This window comes from Ambystoma mexicanum, chromosome 7p (assembly GCF_040938575.1).
Source record: "Ambystoma mexicanum isolate Mex_15411 chromosome 7p, UKY_AmexF1_1, whole genome shotgun sequence".
In the NCBI taxonomy this organism is placed as follows: domain Eukaryota; kingdom Metazoa; phylum Chordata; class Amphibia; order Caudata; family Ambystomatidae; genus Ambystoma; species Ambystoma mexicanum.
In genome coordinates this window covers 250,045,434-250,063,295 of record NC_090939.1, presented here as the reverse complement: position 1 = coordinate 250,063,295, position 17,862 = coordinate 250,045,434, and the positions used below count along the sequence as shown (strand labels likewise).

Below are 17,862 nucleotides of genomic sequence, written 5' to 3'. Positions count from 1 at the left end.
TCCTGAAGAACCCGTCCACGACTCCTGCCAAGAGAGACAGGTACGAGAAGAAGCATCTGGTCCCAGATTCCGCCCCTTTGTGCCTTAGGGTGCAGCTGACCCCGGATTCGGTCGTCTCGGCGGTGGCCAAGAAGTAAGCGGCGGGGGCTACGGCTTCGACTTCAACCTCCCCGCCGGACGGCGAGGGGAAGAAACTGGACGCCATGGGATGACGGGTCAACAGTGTTTGTCTTCGGCAGCGTGGTTGGCTCAAGGCGACTGATTTCCATCAGGACGTGCAAACCAGAGTTTTGGACATGCCCTTCGATGGGAACAACCTGTTTGGCAAGACAGTGGATGAGTCACTGCAGGCCATCAAGGCTGACACGGAGATGGGTCGGGCCTTGGGAGTTTTGCAGCAATGACGGCCACCCTTTCGAAACTCGGGAGGCAAGCAAGGTGCGTGCAAAGGATTCATCGGCGGATCCTCAGGGTAAATTCAGGGTTAACCACGTTTGGCCCATAGATATTGACCAACGTGAGCATCGTGGTGCCTACACATCCATTCACGATGACATGCCTCACCTCTGGGTCAATCACTACCTCACTGATTCGAAGCCTCACTGACTTGCCTACTAGCATCATCACCCCGGCGGAGTATGCTGAATAGGTGAAGTATTTATTTTCCCCCCAGCTCATGGCCACCCCTTCCCCTTGGGATGGGTTTCTTGTAACATAACTATCTTTGCCCTGTGTCTCTCACAATACTGGACTACTTTGTGGGCTTTCCGTGGGTTGTTAAGCCCCCTTACATTCCAACTAATTACCTTATGTCGAAGCACTCGGGTGAAGACTGAAGAGAAAGTCTGTCGCTCCTGGCGCTACAGTAGTGACCTGTGACCTGTGTCCCGAACAGATGTGAACCTTTTTGAAATAATGTTGGGTTACTAACTGGGCAACAACTTGAACCGCAACTCTGCCCTCCTCCCTGCCCCGGAGGGCGAACCCCATCATCCTCCCCCCCTCCCAGCCACCCTGCTCAACCCCAACTTGCAGTGAATGGATCCCCCCGCCTTTGTCCCCACAGCAACCACATCCTGAGCAATGGCCCAGAGGTGCTGGACGGCACAACCCAATTGGCCCCCGCCTTTTGGTACCCTGAGGGGAGGGCATATAGCAAAACATAACTTTCACATGCAATTGACTGATTCGTTACATATCTAGCTCTGGGTTGATAAGACCCCCATCTGTGACGTTCCATACACAGTTGCTGATTGACCGGCCAACTGTCAAGGTCTATGCCCCTTCAAGGGGGCCGCTCCAGTCCGGCCATCTCACTCCATGGACACTTACGCTCACTTCGGCAAAGATTCTATGAACTGGTACGTTGCCTCCGGTCAGTGAAGTGAGCCCTCCCGTCATGCAGTTTAGCTGGGTATTGCATAGAGTACTGGATCTCTCGCTCTCGAAGTACCCTCTTAGTTGCTACAAAGGGCATATCTGCTTTCTGCACAGCTGGTGTGAAATCCAGGTAAAAGGACACCCTGGCGTTCTCAAATGTAAGGTCTCCAAGTTCCCTTGCACGCCGTGGAATTGCATCTCGGTCCCGATAGTTCAAAATTCTCGCTATGACTGGTTGCGGCCTTTGTCCTGGACGCAGGGCAATTTGTGAGACCCTGTGTGCCCTCTCTACGAGGAATTGCGAGTAGAGTGCCGGGCCCCCCAGGACATCCTTCACAAATGTCTCCATGAACACCTCCATGTCCCGCTGCGGGACCGTCTCTGGGATTCCCACCACCCTGATTTTATTCCTTCTCGACCTGGCCTTGAGATCCTCGTTCGTATCCCTAATGGCCCTCACCTCTCTGTGCACTTCTTGCACCGCTTGTGTAATGGCGGTGGTGGTGTCCTCGAGTGCGCCAACTCTGGTCTCGACTTGAGAGGTCTTGCTGCTCTCCTTGTCGATGCATTCCTGCATTCTTTCAACTTTATACGCCATCCCATCCAGTTTCGTGTTAATAGCAGTAAAGCCTGACCTAAACTCGGCAAGGACTAGGCTCAGATCTGAAGGCGGGGCATCATTGCTCGCCATGACTTGGGGTTCGGTGGTGAGTGTCGAGGGGTTCACCTGCAGGTCGTCTGTTTGTTTTCTCTATGCAAGCCTTCCTTATGAGTAAATGGGATGCCAGTCTGCCTCTTATTCCCTTTCCCCATAACGTTTCTGGGGGGGAGGGGCCCTTCCCACCTTTCTGAATCGTGGTAAGGTAGCCCCTCAAGGATCGCTCACTGCCGAGGTGGCAATGCTGTGTGCGTGGGCCCGGCACCAATCTGTAGCTCCCTGTCTATGGGTTTGGGAACTGAGCACACTGTCTCTCTGATTGCTCCAGGATCTATCCTCCAACCTCTGTGGTGTTGGGGTTCCGGGTGATTAATGCAGCTGGTACAGAGGGCGCCGATTAAGCAGCTATTGCGTCCACTTGTTGTGGTTTGTCCTGCCTGGTGTAGGGCATCCTGGTCCTCTGGTTAAATAATATCCGGGCCCTCGACGGAGGCACCAGTTATGCATCCCCTTCCATGTTTGCAGCAAGTGCTTTCATTTTCCACTTGTTCTGTTAGGGGTTGTGTGTTGCGTTCTCGCTTGGGGATCACTCCTTCAATGCGGCTCCCCGAGACTCGCATGGGAGAGTCAGAACTAGGGCAGTGCAGCGCCAAACATGTTGTGGCAGGCTAATATGGGATCCGATGAGCCGGCCCCCACCCCCCCAACCCCGCGGGCCCCACCCCATGTGATGTCACAGCACCTGCCTTTCTGAGCCCAGAGCAAGAAGGGGGGCCTTCACCCACGTTGTAATCAGGTAAACTGGGGGGACAGGCAGCTCCTGGGTCCGCACCCAGCCGAGAATGGGCTCCGGCTCCTCCGTTTATCGCTTCACCACACGCCTGTGCGGCCTTTCAGTTTCAGGGTCGCCCCACCAAGGGATACGATTACTCGACCACCTGGGCCCACACCAGAGGCCCCCATCCTCCCCTCTGCCTGTATGGTCACCTCTTCACCTTCCTCCCACGGGGGACAAGGAGGGGACAGGCCAGCACCCCTCTAGCTAGGGCTAGCCGACTGGCTGCTCGGGTCTCCAAGGAGTGCAGCGCTCAGGGTTTGTCTTGTCCCAGCCACTGCTCGGGCTTCTGGCGAACGGGGCCTCCCACCATTCAGTGCCTTCTCCCTGCAGGGCTGCGGGCATCCTGCTGGGGCTCCCCACCCCCTGCCTGCCTGTAATGTAGCCTTGTTTTCCTCTCGCAGCGGAGGAGGGGAGACCGCTTCACTCTCCTCACCCCCTGCTCTGGTCTGCCCAGTTTATGTTCCCGGTCCCTCTGGCAGCGTGGATCCCGGTCCGCCGCACACTGGCCCCCCCTCCGTGCTCCAGCAGGAGCGCGACCGCCTGCTCACGCCGCACCATCTCAATGCAGGGGCTAAATTCGGCCATGTCCCGGGCAGAGCACGAGCACTCGTATGGGTGTCACTACGAGCTGCGTGCCCGGGCCTCCCTCCTCAACTCCGAACTTTCGGATCTCCACAGCCACGGCAATTCTGGAGCACAAACTCCCCTAGCAAGTCCTTGGGGTGTTTCTGTGTTGGGACAGCCGTCGGGTTTACTTGGGCACCGATGGATTGCGGATTGCCCCTCCACACTCTAGGTCCCTCGGGAGCTCACACGGGAGTGTCCATCTTGGATGTGGGCTCAACAGTGCCCCCCCACCCTTAACATACTTTGCCATTGCACGTTTTTAATGGAGAACTTCCAGTGCCTAAGCCAATTTTGGTACTGACATTATTCATTTCCTATTCTGTATGTTCTCACCTTCCGTGGTTGCTCTGAGTTTCTGACTAATCTCACTGTTCTTTTGTGTTTTGCGTCTCGTATCGCAAAATCGAAAACATGTACATGTCTTATCCGACAGTCATCCACCTGCCCTTACTTGCTCCAGTACCATCTGTTGCCCATTTCAACCACTCTTCAAATTAATCACCGGTGAAGCTCGCCAATGTGTCTATTTCATACTGAGAAGCATCCAGGGCTGCTCACGTAACCTTGTTTACATTTTCGATTGACCAATAAATGTGGTTACCTGCAGAATTGAGATCCAACCCCCCATTTATCCTCAACCCCATCAATATGGAAAGATCAAGTGAATACTGCATGATCACTGTTTTCAGTGAAATTGATCTTATGTGCCCTGTCAAAGACTGCATTGTTACCGAACAAATAGGCCAGTGTTGCCCAATGCCCTCCATTTTTCCAAGTGGACTGGCCCAGGGCGTCCCCCTTAGTTCTCCCATTCATTAAAACAATTTGCACTCTTTCACAAATTCCACCCATAGCTTGTCATTCCTATTTCTCTTCTTCTGCAGCATATTACACTTGCTCAGTATGTTCGCATAAACAGCACATTCATTTTCATCGACACATCAGCCGTTTGTCACCCCCCACAAGATTGCTTCCTCACTCTCTTCCCCCTCCCTATTAACCACAGATGGTCTCGATACAGCCATGAATTGCATCTAAATTCTCAGAACCTGCCACCAGCTGGCTGCACTCTTATTTATTGTCTTATTTATTTTTCTGTTTTCCTATGTACTGCACTGCCCCTTCTCTTTTGCTCCTGTCCTGCCCCCCTCCCCTGCACTTGCACAATCTCAATGCCACCTGGCCTAGTAGGATCGTTCTGTCTTCCCTCTGTTTTCCCTCCCTTGCCTCGTCGCGCCTTGAAACACTTGTGTATAGGTGTGTTATGAATGCCATATCATATCAGTTGGCTGAAACCACATGGGGATGGCTTTTTGGACCTGAAATGGAATCGCAAACAACGCACAAGGATTTTCAGCCTGGAAAAACTGTTAAGCAGTGGCTGAGAGAGAAGCGTCTGCCATCTGGTACTGTCAATCTGGGGGGAGTGGTTACATGTATTACAGGGTGACTGGAAGCAGCGATTGACTGCAGGCCTATGAGAAGGTTAAATGGAATGTTAGGCAGAAACCTGTGCAGTTCCCTTAGGGACCACTGCAAAAGGTTTAGGACTACAGGTGTTGGCAGTAAACCCAATTGGTAGCAGTCTGTACCACCCAGATTTACCTGGTAGCTGTGGCTGAGCAGTCAGACTTCTCTCAAGAAGAGTTAGACGGTATATATAGTATACAAGATAGGTACCAAAATACAGTAGCACAAGCAAACACTGACCAGAGCTTTGGTATCAAAGTATATAATTATTTATTTAGACACACTTATAGAAACACTCCAGCACTATTATTGTAAGCACGTTCAAAACACAGTCACTATTAATATATATACATCCCTTATTCCTTATTAGACAAGTCTTAGTTAACACCACTTATTTTCAGACAGAGGTGAGCGCTAACTAAAGATGGCACTCTAATAAGTTATCAAAAAAGGGAGGGAAAAGGCAGAAATTAGAAAAGCACACAACACTAATACATCAGAAGCACTCAGCAAGGCAGGAAAGTAAAAGTCTACTTGTGAGCAAAAAGTTCAGTGGCCAGGCTCCCTCTTAGAGAGAGCAGAGCACCAATGCGCCTAAGATCACACAGTTTAAGAGGCTTAAAGTCTTGCAGAGAGTTCAGAAAGGAATTAGTTCAGCTCAGAAAAGTTCAGTTAGCCACCCTAGGGTCAGCCCAGGTGGTAAGTCGAGGATTTAATAGACACCCCGAACAGACCGTTGCAAGGGAGGCTAGGCAGACACAGTACCTTTTAAAATGGAGAGGATCCTCCAGCGGGGGCAGTTATTCCTGGCAGCGGGTGCAAGTCGCGGCGTCGTCCAGAGGAAGAGAAGATCTCGACGTGGAGGAAAGCTGACGGTCGTTGCACTGCCAGGGAGAAACCAGCCGCGGAGTTCCCCGGTTAAAAGGTACTACCCTTTTATTCGCGGTAGTGGTAAAACGTGGTATCCCGGTTGCCGGGGTGCTTGGCACAGGCAAGGCGGCCACGAGATGATCCGGGAAGACGAAAAGGCAGGCAAACTGGTTATCCCCACCAGTCAAATGAAGAAGACTCTTCGGGATGAAGATCTCCTCTGTCGTTGGAAGAAGTGGTGAGGCGGTTCAGCAGGGCTCCACCGGCAGTGTCGTTGCAGGTCGGCTCAGCTTCTCCCTCTTCGGATTCTTTGGTCCTGTGGCGACTTCTGAAGTTCCAGTCTCCAAAGCCCTGCTTTTATGCAGAAAACCCCCATTCATCAGTCCTAGCTGTCACTCAAACATGCTAAGTGGTGAGCCGGGCGGCTCACCATTGGGCCAATCACACGAGTGTGACTTGAGTTGCCGAGGCAGCTCAGTCCAGGGTGCCTAAACCCCCCCCCTCCCACACATCCTGTAGGCCCAGACAGGGTGGCATCACTTTTGGGTGCTTCTGGGGAGAAGCCCGCCAAAAGGTGGAACAAAGGGCTCGACTTGGGTTGGAGTTACAGAGGCGAACACAAACGCCATATTAAAACCGAGTTCCGGCAAAAAGACCCAACCGGGGAATAAATATTAAATAAATAACCCAGCGGTATCTTTAACATTGCACCAACAAGAGGTGCGTTTAAAATGAATGGGAAAATCCCATAGGAAATATTCCGGTGGAATATTTCTCGTGGTAACCACTGCCACCAGCCAGAAACTCGACGAGGGGGGACTGCACAGTGCCCCTCGAAAAACAGACCCAGGGGCAATCTAATTACCCCTACCAGTACTTCCACAATATGATGGTTTGTACTGGTTCTGTTCCCAATTTAAGACTAGTAAAGTCAATGGTGACTTTACATGCCCTGGGAGACAGAAGTCAGTCCCAGGGTATGGAGTCTATGTTTGGGGGTCACTATGACACCCCTGTGTTACTGCTCTGAGGGTGCTGTGTAACACACTTACCAAAAAAACACATGAAACCCTATGGAGTAAAAGACCCCATAGCCCATAAAACACATTACAAAGTCAAAGGATATCTCAAATCATGTCTAAGAGTGGGAGAGAAGGAGTCTCACTCTTAGCAGGAGAAAAAAATAAACCCCAAAAATCCAGCAAGCTGCTGGGGGACTCACTAGGTTTGGGAAATTCGCCTTAACAGAGAATTCTCCCTAACATGGAATAGCAGGGAAAAGATTATAATCGGACCAGAGGCCACATGAAGTAAATTGATGGTCGCACATGATGGAAAGGTGAGAGAAACATCAAAAATATCTACAGTATCATTTTTTGTTAGATTAGTTAAGTGCCTGATCAAAGAAGTGTCTTTATTAGCTGTCCAGAGCCTCGTACAAAAGTGTCAATACATAAACCGTGCGTGTCAGATTTAGCATTGAAGGTCTGTGACAAAGTAGAAAGCTGTAATAAAAATGTTTTATATGCCATGTTTGGATTGTATTTCTCACAGGAAGAAACCCAAGAGAGGTTTAGCTTGCATTTGCAATGTCATGAAAATTGTATAATGAAGCGAGTGGTGCTGCAGTGAAAGGCAGCGAGTGGGATTGTGGGGATTAAATGTACTTGTAGAAGACCAACTCATTTGTTTTTTGGGTAATGACTTGCAACGGAACTTGAGGGGAATGCGTTGAGTTATAGAAATTTGTATATATACTGTATCTGTGGTTGAAAAGAGACTTGGGTTAGTTCAACTCCAAGGAGTTGTCTAGCCACTCTCCCAGCGACCGTTGTGAAATAAACATGGTTTAATGACAAGGTGCATTCATATCTTTCATAGATTCACATGCCACCCTCCCTCCTGCCTACACCTCTTATGGCTCTTCTTGGATCATATTTTCACTTTCACATGTGCTTTACAAATCTGAAGGTATCTCCAAGGGTGGCGCTAAAGGGAACCTCTCTATTGGTGTGGGGCAATTTGACCCAAAACGACTCTAAAATGGCCACTAAAGATATGTCGGTTTTAAAATTTAAATGTAAACTGCTTTTAATGTTACCAAGGATTCCCAGCTTGACGGGAAATATTCAAGCAGCATGTGTATCCTTGAAAGAATCCTATGGTGGAGAACAGGAGTTAGACATGCTGTGTCTAAAGGAATTCATTTGGAGATGGCCTGGTCCTAATGCACTCTGCAGATTCATAGGTTACCTAATACATTAAAAGATGTGCCACCAATACACTTTTTATTGCAATGGGAAAATAGTTGTTGGAGTGCATTTTTATGGAGGTTTAGCACAGTAAGGCCAACAGCATGAGTTTCACCTGTTGTCATTACATTTTCCCTGTGTTGCAATCCTAAGGTGTGTGAATGAGAATGTTAGGGGGACTCAAACTTATTTAAAGAGGAAGGCATTAGGAGAGTTAATGGAGGTACTGTCAATCTGTATTGATACATTTTGTTTGCACAGTGAATCGCACAAGCACATGCTATTTCAATTAACTTTAGGGGAGGAGAAGTAAGTTGGGCAGCATCACACTGTGAGCCTTGCCCAAGCACCATACTCCCATCCATGACCAACGGAAAGACTTTGAATATAGTGGTAAGCTGGATGGTGGGAAGGAAACTTTCTTGCGATGATGGCTCCTTGGAGTAAAATCTCCTCAGCCTTGACACAAGCCTTTTTTATTTTAGAAGGGAAGTATTTGTTGGTGTGGACACTAAGCCCTTTTTGAGCTGTGGCTGTCATATACTGTTCCAGTCATCCATCTTTGGCAACAAGCATTTGTAATCTTACCTTTTGGTCGAATTGTGAGGGAAAGGACAAGATTCCATCCATAAGGAGACCAATGTCCCAAGCTGAAGGTTTGGCTCATGTCAAAATGAAACCATGAGGGTACATTTTGTGGTGTAGAGATATAGATTGGTTCATTATTATTTTTAAAAGGACTTAATTTCTTTTGTTAGGATTTATTTTAAGATAGTTTTGCCTGCAATTGCTTTACAGCTCAATGGGTATGGATGAATAAGTATGCTTCTGACAACTAGGTCATTTCAACCTGTGCATCTGCGCCATACACACAGTATTAAATGAGGGGGTTGCTAATAAACATTAAATGTACTAGTGTAAAGTGATCATCCCCTTAGAACTGTCATGTGCAGGATCGTGTCTTAGAATTGACAATGATGCGAACGGTGGAGGGGGGGGGCTATTAGTCATAATTAGTTATGTACAATCAGGAAGGGTGACGTTTTCTCAGGATAATGCAGATGACCTAATTTGGTCAGTTTAGTCTTAACCAGGAAAATGTCTTGTCCGATTCATACATTTTGTATTTTTTATTTTAGGAATCTCAGCAATTGCTTGGAAAATTAATTCCCGAAAAGCAAACGCTTAATGACCAATTGAAACAAGTTCAACAGAATAGTTTACACAGTAAGTCTTTTATACAAAAGAACATGTGCTGCTCTAAATATTTGGGCAGGAAAGTCATGATCTGTCAAATACTTTGAATGGTCTTAATTGATTACATTTATAACACATTTGCCCCAGTCTGCATTTATGGCATGAGCCATTATGTCTTTGTCTAGTTTATAAATGTTTTCTGCTATGTTCCTAGATATTGTAATGTTTCAATCAAGTGCATCAAACCTGTGCATACCTATCTGATACAAAGCATGAATAACCTTCTGAAGCCTTTTCAAGAGATTTTGAAAACTCTTGTGGAATTTGTGTTGATCAATTAAAATGAAATAAACTCAAACTCACAGAAACCAAGGTGTTCATACTAATATGTCCAAACAGGAGATTCCCTGATTACCCTCAAAAGAGCATTGGAAGCGAAGGATCTTGCCAGACTACAGCTCCGTGACCAGCTTGATGAAGTTGAGAAAGAAACACGGTCTAAACTTCAGGAGATTGATATTTTCAACAATCAGTTAAAGGTAAGCTTTTGTTCAATTAAATATCTTGCAATGGTAGTTCTTTTGAAAAACCCGAAAGGCAGTAGCTTTCTAGGTATATTTTAAGTAAAATGTGCTAATGCATACAGCCCTTGGGTTTAAATGGTCCCTCGTTCTGATCCTAATACTCTCCCCTTTTGTGCTCTATATATATCCACCTAGGTCTTTGAAATTAGTACTTTGTTTAAAATAATTTTTATAGTTAAGTTTGCTTTAATCCTTCATCCTACCTTTCTTGTGACAATTTTACAAATCAATTTTTTTAAGGTTTATAAAAAAACAACCAAATTTAGCATACATGCATGGACCTGTATTTTTACCATTTCGCAATGCGTCTAAAAACATAATGCAGCAAACTTTAGTTTGTGGGGCAGCACAGAACAGCTTATGTCCTGCTTTAATAACCTGCACATTATATTGTATGTAAAGAGACTTTAACATATTTTCAGGTACATCTTGCCGCCCTGTCCGTGAAGATATTGGATTTCCTGAAATTTCAACAGCTGTAGATTTTTTTTTCTTTTTTTCCTTTAGTTTTTTTAGGGATCCCAATCAATTCGGTCTATGATTTTGACTGATTGCAATCAAATCCACAGTGTTACAAGTCTGCAAGGTATCTAGGAAATGCATGCCTTTTTATCTGCATTTAGTTCTTAAATGTTCTTAAAAAAATGTTCAACGCCCCTCCCCCCGGACCTGTGTACATGAAGCATCACTCTCCGGCATACGCGTCCCCATGACAACGGGACGCGTCATCCAACCGACAGCGCGACCGCGCTCTTAGTTTTTAGAGACGATCGGGATTCTTCACTTGTGAACAGTCTTCGCCCGTTATCGTCGCAGACAGCAGCTCTGCTCAAGAGGTAAGTCCTGCTAGCACGCTCCTACTGGGACAACTGCTAGTCTTTTAGTCGTCCTGACTCCTTTACTCAATAGGTTTTTACCTTGATATTACAGCTGTTGCTGGACTATGTCTTGACAGACACGAGTGAATCTAATTGTCCCCCCGGATTCCTCTTGGAGGTAAGCACAGTGTTAAGCCTCCCTGCATGCCAGAGCCGCAGCGCACAGCCAGACTGCTGCACCAGTCCACACCACCACTCCTCACTCCTTTACCACCTCCATACATAATAGGTCAAGAGAGCACAGTAGGACAAGCAAACACTGACCAGAGCTTGGTGTAAAAAGAGATATAATTATTTATTTAAAACACATCTAGTAAACACACTGCCACTAATATCAAGCAGTTCAAAAACACGGTCACTTAAAGATATACACTCCCTTGAACGGTTATTAGACAAGTCTTAAGTAAAGCAACACTTATTTTCAGACAGCGGTGAGCGCTTGACGAAGATGGCACTCTAATAACTTGGTTAAAAAGGGAGAGAAAGGCAAAGCATAGAACAGGTCCCAACACTTTAAAATGAATACAATAAGAGAAGAAGGCAGGTTAAAACCGTGAAGCTAAAGTTCAGAAATCCGGACACGTTTTAAGAGGATCCGAGAAAAATGTGTCCAAGGTCACACGGTTGAAAGTGCACTGAAGTCTCGACAAAGGTTCAGAAAAGTGTTGGACAACAGAAAGGGACCAGTTAGATGGTCGGGCCGCCAGCCCAGTCCAGAAGGTTAAGGAGTTACTGTCACCTTGTAGCAATCTATAGAAAGGGCGGCCTGGCGGACACGGTACCTTAAAATGTTGAGAACGCTCCAGCAGGGGCAGTTGTTCCTGGCAGCGGGTGCAAGTCGGTGCTTCATCCGGGGGAAGAGAGGATCTCGTCGGGGAGGAAAGCAGAAGGTCATTGCACTGCCAGGGAAGAAACCAGGCGGGGGTCTCAATTAAAAGGAGCGGTCCTTTTATTCGCGTTGCAAGGGTAAGTGGCTATCCGGTTGCTGGGGTGCTTGGCACGGGCATTTCGACCACTTGGACGCCTTGGAAGCGAAAAAGAAGGTAAACTGGTTGTTCCAACCAGTCAAGGGAAGAAGACTCTCTAGCAGGGAGATATCCTCTGTCGTTGGGAAGTGGTGATTCGGTTCAGCAGGGCTCCACCGGTGGTGTCGTGGTAGCAGGTCGGCTCAGCTTCTGCCTCTTCGGATTTTCAGGTCCTGTGGCGACTTCTGAAGTTGCAGACCCAAAAGCCCTGCTTTTTTGCAAGAAACCCCCATTCATTCAGCCTAGCTGTCAATCAAACATGCTAAGTGGTGAGCGGGGTGGCTCACCACTTGGGCCAATCATGCAAGAGTGCGACTTGGGTTGGCAAGGCAACTTAGTCCAAGGTGCCTAAAGCCCCTCCCACACCCCTTGTGGTACCCAGACAGAGTGGCACCACTTTGGAGGGCTTCTGTGTAGAAGCCCGCCAAAAGTGGAACAAAGGGCTCGACCTTTAGTTTGGAGTTAGAGGCGAACACAAACGTTATTTTAAAACCGAGTTTTGGCACAAAGACCCTACCGGTGAATTAATAATAAATAAATAAACCGGTGGTATCTTTAACATTGCACCAAAAAGTGGTGCGAGTAAAATACATGGGAAAATCCCACAGAGAATAGTCTTAAGGAATATAACCAGTAGTATCCACTGCCACCAGCCAAAACTCGACGAGGGGGGACGGGACAGTGCCCCCTCGCACAACAGAACCAGGGGCAATCGAATTGCCCCTACCAGTACGTCCACAATATGATGGTTTGTACCGGTTCTTTTAGTAATTTGGGACTAGTAAAGCCAATGGTGACTTTACATGCCCTGGGAGACAGTAGTCAGTCCCAGGGTATGGAGTCTATGGTGGGGGTCACCTAGGACACTCCCTGTGTTACTGCACCGAGGGTGCTGTGTAACACACATAGAAAAAGCACATGAGACCCTATGGAGTAAAAGACCCCATAGCCCATAAAACGCATAGATCAACAAAGGAATACCCCAATTCATGTCCAAGAGTGCGAGGAAAAGAGTGTCACTCTTGGCAGGAGAAAAAAACAAACTCCAGAAATCCAGCAAAGCTGCTGGGGGACTCACTAGGTTAGGAAATTCAGCCTAAACCGAGAATTCTCCCTAACACCGTTGTACCACATGCTACCTAGGATGAGGCACCCCCGATAGGGTCGGGGTGTCCTTCCCCAGGGCTAGCTTGTAGCTTGGTTGTCTCCCCTTTTTTACACTGTGTCCATGTAAGATTATTAAATACACTGTATTTTTGAAAGACCTCTCTCCTACTGAACCATATTGCTGGAAGTGCGAGATTAAGCACTTCTTGCTTTCCCTGTCTACTGTAGGAAATGTCCTACATCCCATCCCCTTTCCTCCATACTTTGTGGCTTTCCTGCACAAGAATGGTGCCGGAACCATTTTCCCTGCAAATATGCGCTTTTCGTCTTTTAAATTTAGACTGCACATAGGCGGCCATAACTACGCCACGCTGACCCCACCCATCCGCGCCTCACATCAGTCTTTTTATGCACGTACAGGAACCAACCTGCCCCGCACTATTGCACGTATTTCTGCTGCATAGCAGCTTTTTTACCCAGTGTTTTATCCCTTTCTCCATTCTCTGTGCCTTGTTCCCCAGCGTATGTCTGTTGCGAACAGGTTTACTCTGTGCTTTTCCTGCAAGGGATACTTCATGGTGTCGGACCCCCATTCACTAAGCTTAGAGTGTTTGGAGCCAGACCCCCGGTGGGATTCTTGCACGGTGTGACATGTTGACCAAAGATCTCTGAACCGTTTATCGAGGTGGAGAGGTTTTCTCACAGTAGTTTCCGTAACAACTCAAGACCTTCACGCATCACAAGGAGAAGAACACCAAACCGATGAGTCCTATCTTCTCATAAGCACTTCAGCGGGTTTAATCTTTTCTGGGGAATGTCTCCGCTGAGTAGGGTCTCCACATTATCCTCTGACCGCTCGTGACCTGATGTGTCTAAATCTACTGGTGCACGCACAGAGGCGTTTTCGGATCCTACCAGATCAAGAGTTGAGTGGCCAGCTGGTCATATTACCGGACATCGGTCCGAGGTGCACAAAAGCTCGAAGACCAGGCACAGGCCTGAGGCAGCGCCTTAACGTGACCAGACTGCCAGATGGAAGTCTGAGGACGTACAGTTTACCGGAGGAAGCTGAGGTCCGTCATAACACTGTCGAGTCTCAAGGGCCTACAAACCGCATAAAGCTCAGGGCCCTGCACCAAGCGTCCTGTCAGTGTATTCCCTGCAGAGCTACCGCAGCAATTGCAGCCAGTCATACAGTACCACCAGGGCCTCAATCTTATGGAGTCCAGTCCATCAATGGCTAAATCCCCATCCGAGTGGGCTACGCAATCTATTAAGCCTTGAGATTGCCATGCACGGACCAGTTTCAGAGAGTTGGTGGTTCAGGCTGGAACTGCCAACAATAAAAAAGGTTGGTTTCCTTCTGCTTCCAGATAGAGAAAGCAGAAGGTTTGATTCGTGGGGGAATTAAAGTTTTCGCATCCAACAATCTTGCTCTTAGACGGATGAATGCCTCCTGTGCCCTCGCTTTTCTTTTGGCCTTTGGTAGGCAATGTTATGGGGTTGGCATAACACCTACCCGATTAGGAGGTGAGCATGGGATTTGAAGCTCTGTTTGAAGATGGCAGTGAGGCGTCTCGTCCTATATTGGGGCTGGGAACGGCATAATGTGAAATGGACAATGGCTACGGGTACAGTGGTGAGGACTAGCTTTTCCCAAGGTAGTCAAAGCAGTAAGATCCAGCCTGAAAGCATGAATCACTTTTTGTGGTGTGGGAAAATGGTTATTTTCTGGTTCCCAAGAAAGGAGGACGGTGTGCAGTCATGTCGACATCAATAATGTCGACAGTCAAAATGTCGACAAATTAATGTCGAAAAACAATGTCGACAAACAAAAATGTCGACATTTTTCGATATTTTTTCGAAATTTAAATTGGTGCATGAATAAATAAATATATATATATATATATATATGATGTGGTGAGTATGAGGGGTGGTTGGGGGGGTGTGGGGGGGTGGCAGGGGGGTGTTGGGTGAAGGGGGGGTTGGGGGGGGACACCCCCATAGTAAATACAATTTTTATTTATTTAATTATTAAATAAATAAATAATTGGTATGTGTTGAGTATGAGGGGTGAAAGGGTGGTTGGGGGGTGTGGGGGGGGTGGCAGGGGGGTGTTGGGTGAGGGGGGGTTGGGGGGGACCCCCCCATAGTAAATGATCCTTTGTTAGTTTATTTATTTATTTAATAAATAAATAAATAAATAAATGGTATGTGTTGAGTGTGAGGGGTGAAAGGGTGGTTGGGGGGTGGGGTGGCAGGGGGGTGTTGGGTGAGGTGTTGATAGTTTTAAGGGTTTATAGTCATAATGTCAAAAAAAAATGTCGACATTTTTTTTTCGAAAAAATGACTTTTTACATTATAAGTATAGGATGTCGACATTATTATTTTCGACGTTTTTTTTTCGACATTTTTGTCTGTCGACATTTTTTTTTCGACATTATGACTATAAACCAAGGAGGACTCGTCCCATTTTGGACCTCAGGACCTTCAAAAAGTTCCTCAGGAAAGACAAGTTCAAGATGGTGACATTCAGTGAAATTCTCCAGGCTCTGCCACTTCAGGATTGGTTGGTGTCGCTGAATCTTCAGGATGTGTATTTTAATGTGCCGATCCATCGGAAGCGCCCTGCGCTTTGTCATCAGGGACACTAATTTCCAATTCAAAGTGCTCCCTTCTGGCTTAACCTCCTCGCCCAGGGTTTTCACCAAACTATTTGCAGTTTTGTCAGCGCGCCTCAGGAGATCCGTTCTGGGCAGATGTATCAGTTTACTTAGTGAGGAGGCCCCCAGCACTTTTTGCTGAACTTCTGGACCTTTTTCCTTCTATATTGAATGAGGGGAGCCTTTTTCCCCTCATTCTTTCTTATTTGTTCTGACTTTTGGTAACTATTCTTTCTGTTTTACTTTATTTAATGGAGTCTCCTTTCCTCTTTAAGGCATACAGCACACAGTACCATATGTGCAGTGTTGCTTGGAACGCTTTAGTTTCTCCTTTGAGATTCTTAACTTTTTCCTAAATCTACTGTTCTTAAGGAACGAGGTATACTTTGTATCCTTCCTAAAATGTTATCTTATGAGCGATTAGCACACCCCACCTTATGTGGAGTGCTAAGGGGGTACTTAGTATCCCCTTCTGTCTGCTCCTGTGACTTTCTAGTCAGTGACAACCCTACAGTTAAGGCTGGTGGCAGTGGGCGTGTTCTATCAACTATTGTGCTATTTCTTTTTACTGCATTCTGTATTCAGTCTCGGTTGTGCACAATAGGGTCACCTATGTCTTAACATGGTGGCTCCTTCCTTTTTTCACCATTTCTCAGCCGGTTGTCCTTTGTTAGCCCTTCTACCATTCTGGGAGGGGGAGGTCTGTGTGTGTAATTTTCCTTTGGATTGAACCCTTGGGAGTCTCTGCCTAGGCTCCAGTGTGTCTGCGAAGGCAGGAAGCGGGGGATGAGTTTTACACTCCCCTGCCCTTTGTCTGCCAGAGCGCCTGAATGGTACCAGGTCCCACTGGGGGGCTGGCTGACCTGCTTGGATAGCCACTCGCCCCTTTCTGTAAACTGCTGAGAGTGTTTGCAGAGGAGTGAATGTGAAATCCGAATATAAGGGGAGGTTCCTGGTGTAGAAAGCATGTCGACCACTGGAACAGAAGATCCGAAGCTGAAGACGGCCAGAAACTCCTGCAGACCCTTCCAGTAACCGTGAAGCGACCACTGCTGTCCTGACCCAGTTTTCTTATCAACAGAGGAGCTCCGAAGAGGACTCCTTCCCTTTGGGACCAACCAGCCCCAAGACCAACTACAAATCGAACAATCGCCTGAGGTACTCTTACTTTCCCGGGCTGCAAACCATGAATACCAGGAGACATCTGACCCATTTGCAGTGCAATGTCTTGACGTGGACGAATCTACCCAGAACTTTGGTTAGCTCCAGTTGGAACTCCAGATTCACGATCCCACTCATCCAAGTCCCCTTAACAGAGTGCAGGGCTGAAGAACTGAGGAAAATCAAACGGGCAATAACCGTCCTTTGTTGGAGCTGATGAAAAACCGCCAAAACTGCAGACCGGCCTAAGAGACGGACGAAATCCAAGTTGAGGGCCCTTTCTCGCGATGGCTGCTGTGACATCCCATTCAGAGTCCTTCCTTTTGTCACCAGACCGAGGAATCAGGAGACTGGGTCTGCCGCTGCTGCACAGGAAAGATTCCAGCTTCATTTAATTCTTCTAACCTAAGGTACTGTAGTGGTTAAGATAGAACTTATCTTAAGCCAAAGAGGAGTGCATTACAAGGTGTTTGGGTGTCCACCCATACCTCTGGCCCAGGCTTGATAGCTTGTGTCCTATCAAGGAGTCCTTCGCAGGGTCCCTATAACTTGTGTTACCATGCTAGGCATTTTTATCCTAGCGACAAAAGTATCCTGTGGAACTTTGCCTTTACTGCTGCTACTTAAGACTTTTTGTTCTAATCCTGCACTGACTTTTGGCTAGTAAGGGATTGGACTCTCAAAGCATTAGAAGCCTTAAAAAGTGTTACTAGAACGTATACTATTGCAGACTTTCTGATGTGACCTACTACTTATTACCAATAATACCGTAGAACTGCCATTAGTGTCCTTCTTTGCAACAATTGTAACCGCAAGCAACTACAATTGAAGCAGTCACCTTTTAAAAGTATTGTGAATAACTTCTTTGTGTATTGATTAGTCTAGTCTAAAAGAGTATTTACTTACCTGCCTTGTGTATATAAAATAAATCTATATTTCAATATAACTTTCAGTGTGTCCCTTTCTTTGGTCTATTGTGTTTACTGGGTTCAGTGTACTTACCTACCGCTCGCATCCTCCTCATAAGATCAGCCTGGCTGCTCTGCCGTTTTACCAAGATCCTTTCGGTAGTACAGACGTATATTAAGAGTTTGGGACCTGTATACCAAGGGATAGTTTTATAGAGTCTTAACTCCAAGTGGATTTTAGGAA

General features: G+C 47.0%; 1 protein-coding gene across 4 annotated transcripts in view; it reads left to right on the top strand.

The window, feature by feature from the left end:
• ITSN1 (intersectin 1) overlaps positions 1-17,862 on the top strand; it is a 3,188,156-nt gene that overhangs the window by 1,486,287 nt on the left and 1,684,007 nt on the right. For all 4 annotated transcript variants that reach the window (XM_069636218.1, XM_069636217.1, XM_069636220.1 and 1 more), the window contains exons 17-18: positions 9,235-9,322; positions 9,692-9,831. In XM_069636218.1, the coding sequence (XP_069492319.1) occupies positions 9,235-9,322; positions 9,692-9,831 (228 nt within the window). The remainder of the gene's footprint in view (positions 1-9,234; positions 9,323-9,691; positions 9,832-17,862) is intronic.